Raw genomic sequence first — 7,787 nt, forward strand, 5'->3', positions numbered from 1 at the left:
GGTTTGATTCTAGCCAAATGCGAATTTGAACTATATTATTGCTAGCTCATTAAGAGGCTAAGCCCACATCTTCTCCCGAATATAGATAATATAATTTGTTAAAAAAACATTAAAAGTACTTAAAAAAAATTAAATAGTTATTTTCTTCATCTTACCCTTTTTATGGGGCTTAAATAGCCATACCATTGGACTTTAGCCATGTAATCTTTTTGGTACAAGATGGACAAAGGCCCAGATGTGGCAGAAGACAAAGGCCCAGTTAGCTATAGAAATTTGTCCGTCTCCTTACACTCAAGTTCGAAATCATCTTTCCGTAAATTAAAGTTTTTAGAATAGGAGATCAATATAAAGAAAATAAAAACACAGAAAATCCAAATAAACATGTACCTAACCTATGAGATCTATGTAGCTTTAGTGGAGCCATGAAGGGGTCAGGTTGGTCCCAGGCTCATCCTAATATTATTATTTTTATACAAAAAAGTTTACTGTTATGTTTATGTTTTTTCAAGGTTTTTCGGTAGGCTCGAGACCCCAATCCGACGTTTTTACTTTAATTTCTTTCATCGGGTTTAGTTTGAGGTTGATGGCTTCTATGGACTTCATACAATCCGTTGCTTTGTGTTTTGATGAGGACTCTAGTCTGTGGACCAGTGGAAGAAGAGAGGAAGAAAGTTACATGCTTGAGGTTTAGATTTAAAGAAGAAGATGATGAGAACGATACCATACTAAACCCAAACAACGATGGTCGGTTGCTCATCACACGGCAGAATAATTTTTGTAAGATAAGAAGAGCATTTCAAATTGAAACTTTTGAGCTCCTTCTAGACTAAGATCCTGGCCCCGCCATTTAATTTTTTTTTGTCCTAACCTCGTTGTCAATACCTGAAAGTGAGAGACTCTCTTGAGATAAGACCCCAACATTGAGATAACACTGGGCCTGTGATTAGGAAAGGAGGAGAAAAAATTATGGATTTAATAATGTTTTTTAATTTTTTTCAGTTAGTTGGCGGCCCTGCCGACGTTATTAGAACTTGACAGTAGCAGTCATGCATGCACGTTACTTAATATTGTTTTTATAGGGATTCAACCTCTCTGATATTTCGATGGTAATTAGAGAGTAGATTCCTAGCATGCTCTGGGATATCTTATATATTGGGGGTTATATTTCCGTAGTAAAAAAATTCAATAACCAAAATCTAATGATGGACCAAAAATCCTGATAAGAAAAGATACACCAAAAAATAATAGATTTTTCAATTAAGGAAGGTGGTTTGTTTTGGTGTTTTTATCAAACCAAGTTTACAATGCCATTCTGCATTGACTAGTTTGGGAGGCAGTAGCTTCATCATGCAGCTGGAAAGAAAAAGGTCCCCGCTTAGAAAACAAAGTTCGTTAACTTCATGATTCCAACTAGTACACCAACATCTCTCTTTGTGATGAATTGAGACCCTATCCGGACCTCTATTCTTGAAGCTGTCAGACACAGAGATCCGAACCACTCATTTAAAATCGTAAGCTCCCATTAGACCATTATACTGGCCCACTTCACACAAATTAAATGTTTGAATCTTTCTCTCTCTCTTTCTCTCTTGAACGGCCAGAATCTCTGAATTTACTAGCTCTAAATTTTGAGATTCAGAGAGGATCTCGATTCATGACCAAATTTTGCCAAGAGAAATATGTATCTATATGTATATAGTGGCATTGTGCTTCCACAAGGAATAAAAACAAGTAGAAAGCAATCTTTCTTTGATGGGGAAGGCAATGCAATTTTTGGGAGGGACATGACATAAGCTATGACATGGCAACCACTTACATGCAGAAGACAGTGACTCGTCCATTTGATGCAGCTTACGATAGCCATTCGTTCTTCCAACAATCATTCTTCACCAAGGCATCCAACCTCTTGGTTATGAAAGCAAAGTTGAAAAGGAAGACTAAGTTAGAAAAAAAAAAAAAAAAAAAGAAGACCCAACTCATGTTTTTGCTAGCCTTCTTATGATTAGGACACAATAACACGTTACGAGCACGAACAATAAAATAAGTCTATGTGTTGAATTTTATTGGGTCTGATTTATGATGAGCTGATAGGGATATAACACATTAATTAAGGGCTCGAGTCAATATTCATTTACAAAACACGATAACCACTCTTTATCTTTGTGAAATTTGTTTTATTTATTGTTTAGTCTATAACTTAATTGGATTCTTATGTTACATGTTTGTCGGTGAAAGGTCCGACATTTGTTATGTGTATAATGTACTTGGCTAAGCTTTTACGGTAGTTTTAGGTTTAAGGTTATTTTAGTTATGTAATACTTGATATTATTCGATAATATATTTTTTTTAAACATATATTTGATAATATTTTTTATGTTGGAGTTTTCTAACCCCAAAAGGAATGGAGAAAACGAGTAAACATGTGAAACACAGCACAACCAACAAGATTTATAAATTTGATGATGACAAGTTAACGTGTTAAATTTGAATTTAACAAGATCTCACATTATATGAACATCTCATTAGAACGCTACACGCTATGACATGTCTAGTTCACCAACCACACACGCACCAAAACAAATTTACATAACGAAACCAGAACTAGGAGTGGTCCCCTTGTTGCATAGAACAAGACAAATGCCAATAAAATTAGGGTGCCAACCATGTTACTCGTACCTAAAATCTGCAATTCTTTGAGGTTCAACTGGTCCCCTACAGTCCATAATACTTGTCGGCATCCTAGAGGTACCTCAACCATTCAATATTTCATACAACAACAAAATCTTATTCTACTAGGTGAAGTCGGCTGTATGAAATTTAGAACGCTAATGCGTTCGGTTTATAACATCAAAAAATATTTTTTAAATGAAATCATTTGAACCTACACTATTGAATCCAAATTGGGCAACAAGAACAATTACCATCTTGAGTGGATGCAGTTTGATGCCTAAAAATAAAAGCAAAGAGAAAATGCTCATTTAGTAATCATGGAATCTTTAATTTGCTTCACTCATTCCTCCCCCAATTATGCTAGAAAAAGCATGTTTGCCTCTAGATGTCGCCATGTGTTTTCATTTTTTGTGTTGCTTCCTCACACAACTTCGTATAAATAGCGTGTCTTTTTCACATAAGTTCGTAAGGGACTGCAAATTTGATAAATTGCTTGAGCTCCACGAATTGAGATCCTCTCTAGATCTTAGTCAGGAACCGACAAAAAGAAAAATCTAGACCACTCATTTCATCCACGGCCCTCATTAGTATATCTCGTTAACCTACCTCACACAAACTAAAGGTCAAGATCTCTCTCTCCCTCTATTAGACGGTTCAGATTATTCAGTCCGCTCCGGTCTACGAGATTCAGAGAGGATCTAAATTCGAGCTCGACAACTGTAAACATGTATTGTCACATCTTAACAAAATACTACTATACAGCTTGCATTCTATTAATGTCATCAGTGGGTTTTGAATCCTACACATCAACTTTTGGCACCCCCTTTTGCTTCTTTTCCTCCCCACCCACTTAATAAATAACCTAATTGTCAATTTTTTTTCAGTATAAAAGACAACCCCAGCACACTACAGCTGCTTTCTATCTTCTTTTCCAACTTCTAATGGTTCTGTACATCAACAAAAGCAAAGTCCCCTCCCACACTTTTGTGTTGCTACTGCTGCTTGTTTGAGCAAGTACACTTGGCACGATTTTCGGAGAGCGTCTGAAAATAAATTAAGAGAAAAAGAAGGATAACCGATGAGTGAATACATTGCAAATGCAAGTCACAAGTGTTTGAGCTCCACAATTTGTAAATTTTCATGATTGGATTCCGAAAAATACCTGGACTTGAGTTTGAAGGTCTTTAATGTACTCAACAGCCAAATCCAACATGTCGGAAGTGTGTGCTTGCTGCAAAGGAAAGACCTTAGAATCTTAGATGTTTTGAGTCTAGTGTAATCGCTTACTGGTTCATAGATCGAAAAAACAAGTGAAGATTTTACCTTGTCCATGTTTGGTACAAGCTCTTGCAGTTTCCTCATTCGTTCGCTAATTCGGGTTCTTCTCACCTGACCGGAACAAAAATAAACATTTTGAGCATTTTAATTTAACATGTACAAATGGAGCTTTTCGTTTAACAGTGTTTAAAGCAATAAGAAGGGTGTACAATGTGTGATATTGAGACACTAAAACAGTACCCTCTCAGCAATGCTTCTTGGGTGTGTGGCGCAGCCCCGCTTTGCTCGAATCTTACAAGGAACAGAATCTTGGAACTGTAAAAACTTTTCAATGGCAGCCATCTCCGCGGATGTTTTTGGCAAGCTCAAGTGATGAGCTAGAAGTGTAGGAGGATGATTTCCGGCCTCCACATCCTGCATGACAGTAATGAAAACTATCAGACACCAGATAATACACAACCAAGCACATTACTTTTTAACACAAATTTGGTACCTGAGTTTCAGATGGACTTAAACCAGTGTATGCTTTCACATCGTCATCCCTAAAGCCTGTATCATCACCCAAAATCGCAGAGTCATCCCATGACTCCATTGGGAAACCAGTCACATAATTGTTACCACGGCCATCCCCAAAACCCCGAGCATCTTGACTATTCGATCGCATTCTTTTGTTCCCAATTTCAGAAATCGGACTCATTAGCCCCGATGTAGATGGTGGCCCTGAAGAGAAATTGTTCAACCTGCTCGCAGAAGAAAAAGATGCTTCTTCATTAGTGCTATTACTTGCTCCGAAGTTTCCCATTCCTCTCAATGTACCATAGCCTGCCACTGCCAAATGCTAAGTATCATTCTCAAATCGATACCATCTTTTTTCTTTTGAATCTAAACTAAGACTAGAATCAAACAAACGGAAGAACCAGAACAATTGAATCTTTCATAAAATGTTTGGTAGATTAGATTTCGTAAGCGACAGTTATCACTAGGTCACTTTATTTCCAACTGATTTATCAGAATGATATACAAAGTTCATTACTTTGCTATACAAAATCAATCAATTCAAATAACAGAAAGCAAATATAATTCTGCATATGGTGAGAAAATTAAGCATCCAAAAACTGAAAGAAGCAAAAATCTGCCTCACAATAATCAAAATTTACTTGATTTAGCACTTATACCTTTTGGAATTCATCAATGCTGAAAAAAAAGAACATACCATCAATGTTCATATTGGAGAACAATCCAGCAGGCGAGCTACTATGCCGAATTAGATTGGAATTTGCGAGATCACCACTGGTTTTCATAGAAGGCAAGTGACTTCCCCCCATTGAATAAGCTCCTTCATTCAAGTTCTGATTAGGCAAAGGCGGTTTCGACGACGGCTGGTAAAATCCTTGAGCAACAGATGAATAGTTGTTCAAATTGCTCTGCTGCTGCTGAATCACCCCCACTTCATCATCAACCTTAGGCACCATAAATTGTGGTTGCTGATTATTAATCTGTGTTTCAACTTTGTGTTGTGATACAATTTCTTCTGTTCCTCCACCACCACCTCCTCCTCCATTACCACCACCTTCACTAGCCAGAAACCGGGAGAAAATCCTCTCGGTTTCAGGGCTAGAAGGCCGATTGAACAAGGGCTCACAAAACTCTGAGTCCAAAATGTTTGTGAAATATGAGCTGGGAGCTGACCGGTAGCGCGTCAAGCTAGAGTTAATATGCTGCTGGGGTTTGTCATGATGCTGGTGAAGATCTGATTCCATTGCTTCTTTAATTCTTCAAATTCTCATCCAAAAATCCAAACTTCAACAAAGCAATAAACTCCTCCTTTTCTATTTTCTGACCATAATCAGATCAAATCACAAGTAAAAGCTCTGGCTTTATCCCCTGCAAAAATACTCAGAAAACAAAATAACAGAACCCAACTTTTAGATTCAACCCAAGAATTTAAAGCTACCCAAAAGCCAAATCCATGTAATTTTTACTCGAGTTAAAAGATGTATTGATTCTGCTATAAAAGTAGCTTCTGAAACAAAGAAAAACTGAGGACAGCAGACCCTAAATAGTACCATTTTTTCACTATTCACTCAAAATTTCTTACAAATCCCAAAAACTTCCCAAAATCCACCAACAACTTTCCTATTCCTGAAATCTCAATCACCCAATTAACGAAGATAACATAAGAAATCCAAACAACCCACTGAAATCAAGCACAATATCAGATGACAAAGACAAAACCAAGAATATAAGCATAACAATATAAAAAGCAAACCTTTATACACACACTCTCTCTCTCAAGAACTTTGAAAAATCTCTATCTCTCTCTCTAGACTTCTTTCTCTACAGTTGCTGATGCTGGTTCTGGGCATGGAGTACTAGTGACAGCGGTGGTGGAGTTCTCGTTGATGCCAGTGACAAGTGACTGTGGAGAGATAAAAGTGAAACCCACAACAAATAATAATAAATAATAATTTAAAAAAAAACCATTTTCTTTCCTCTTCTATTTAGTTCAGCCCCACAGGAGTAACTGAGGACAGAAATTCTAGCCTCTCAAATTTAGTAAGTACTGGTTTGGTACTGATATGCCTTTATAAAAAATGGGTATTAGAAAAACTTGAGCTTAAAAATGTGTTTTATAAACACTTAAACACAACTTATGGGTGGTTTGGGAGTGAGGTGCTTAAAAAAAAAGCATCCATGAAAAAAAGTTGTGAAGGTTTTAGGTGTTTGGTAAACTAAAAAAAAATGGCTTATTTTGGAAGTTACTGTGAGAATAAGCTGAAATCAAAGGAAAAAGCTGAAGCAGCTATTTGTAGCTTTGAAAAACTGGTTTTTTTTCAAAGCACACGGAGCTATAGTGCTCCTTTAATGAAAAGATATACTATCAGACTGTTTTTTTTTCCAAAAACACTTTTACAAAAAAGTTTACCAAACACTCTACTGATTTATTTCACAGCCGCTTATTCTCACAACAACTTTTTTTCAAAGTACAACAATACCAAATCAGCCCTTATTCTCACATCACAATAGATCCGTTTTTTTTCAAAACACAACAATACCAAACCAATTTATATTTTGTAAAGGACCATATTGCCGTCGAAGACTAGCCATTATTACAGAAGAACCAATGAATTCTAAGAGAGAAATGGCTGCAGAATGAATGGAGGGGCAGAACCATAATTATCAAAGCAAGAGTAAAAAATGGCTGGATCTTGTATACGTTAGCAAAACACAGGACTGGGGCTGGGCTGGGGTTTGTAAAGAACATACTCTAATCCCATTTTTAGCAGAAAAGCTAGGTTTTCTGGTGCGGAGGGTGACCACCAGGTCATGGACTATATGCTGCCCATTGTGAACGTTTGGACCACAACCACTAGTATTGTGGGTGCTGTTTTAGACAGAGACAACTTAGTTGTACACACAGGGAAGGGAACTTGGGTCTTGGGGTTTTTATTTTCGGGTACAAGGAAACTTAATTTGGACTTTGGGCAACCATTAGTTTCATTGACATACAGACTCTGTAATTTGTTTGGTATACAGATGTGTGTGAGCAAAAGTATACTACATGTATTAAAAGTTTGGCAAGAGAAGAGAAGTGTGAGAGAAATAAAAAAACTGGTACATAATCTATTTGTAAAAGTACGTTGTTTTTATTTCGCTCATTTTTTACATAGGAAGCAGACCAAGTTTGCTTTAGGTTTCATACTTCCCGTTGCTATTCTCAATAAAAATTGACCACTATGCTTCTCCTTACGTAGTAAGTGTATTTCAAGTTTTGGGATTGATCTGAAATCATTTGGTGCAGGTTTTGATGCATTTCTTCCCAGTTTTGCTCTTGTTTT

At 36.8% G+C, this 7,787-nt stretch overlaps 1 protein-coding gene across 3 annotated transcripts; it reads right to left on the minus strand.

The window, feature by feature from the left end:
* Positions 1 to 3,373: 3,373 nt before the first annotated feature.
* On the minus strand, positions 3,374 to 7,011 carry LOC103415904 (transcription factor bHLH122-like). 3 transcript variants are annotated; one of them, XM_008354188.4, is made up of 7 exons: positions 6,218 to 7,011; positions 5,162 to 5,832; positions 4,442 to 4,776; positions 4,189 to 4,362; positions 3,994 to 4,059; positions 3,833 to 3,901; positions 3,374 to 3,713 (listed from the first exon to the last, which is right to left on the minus strand). In XM_008354188.4, the coding sequence occupies exons 2-7, from the start codon at positions 5,706 to 5,708 to the stop codon at positions 3,663 to 3,665; spliced, it is 1,242 nt and encodes a 413-aa protein (XP_008352410.3). In that variant the 5' UTR covers positions 5,709 to 5,832; positions 6,218 to 7,011; the 3' UTR covers positions 3,374 to 3,662. The 3 variants fall into 3 exon arrangements, with proteins under 3 accessions (XP_008352410.3, XP_008352417.3, XP_017182446.3); XM_008354195.4 differs by having other exon boundaries at positions 4,442 to 4,770; positions 6,218 to 6,481; XM_017326957.3 differs by lacking the exon at positions 6,218 to 7,011 and having other exon boundaries at positions 5,162 to 6,193.
* Between the last annotated feature and the right edge of the window lie 776 nt (positions 7,012 to 7,787).

This window comes from Malus domestica, chromosome 03, assembly GCF_042453785.1.
Source record: "Malus domestica chromosome 03, GDT2T_hap1".
Taxonomy (NCBI): Eukaryota; Viridiplantae; Streptophyta; class Magnoliopsida; order Rosales; family Rosaceae; genus Malus; species Malus domestica.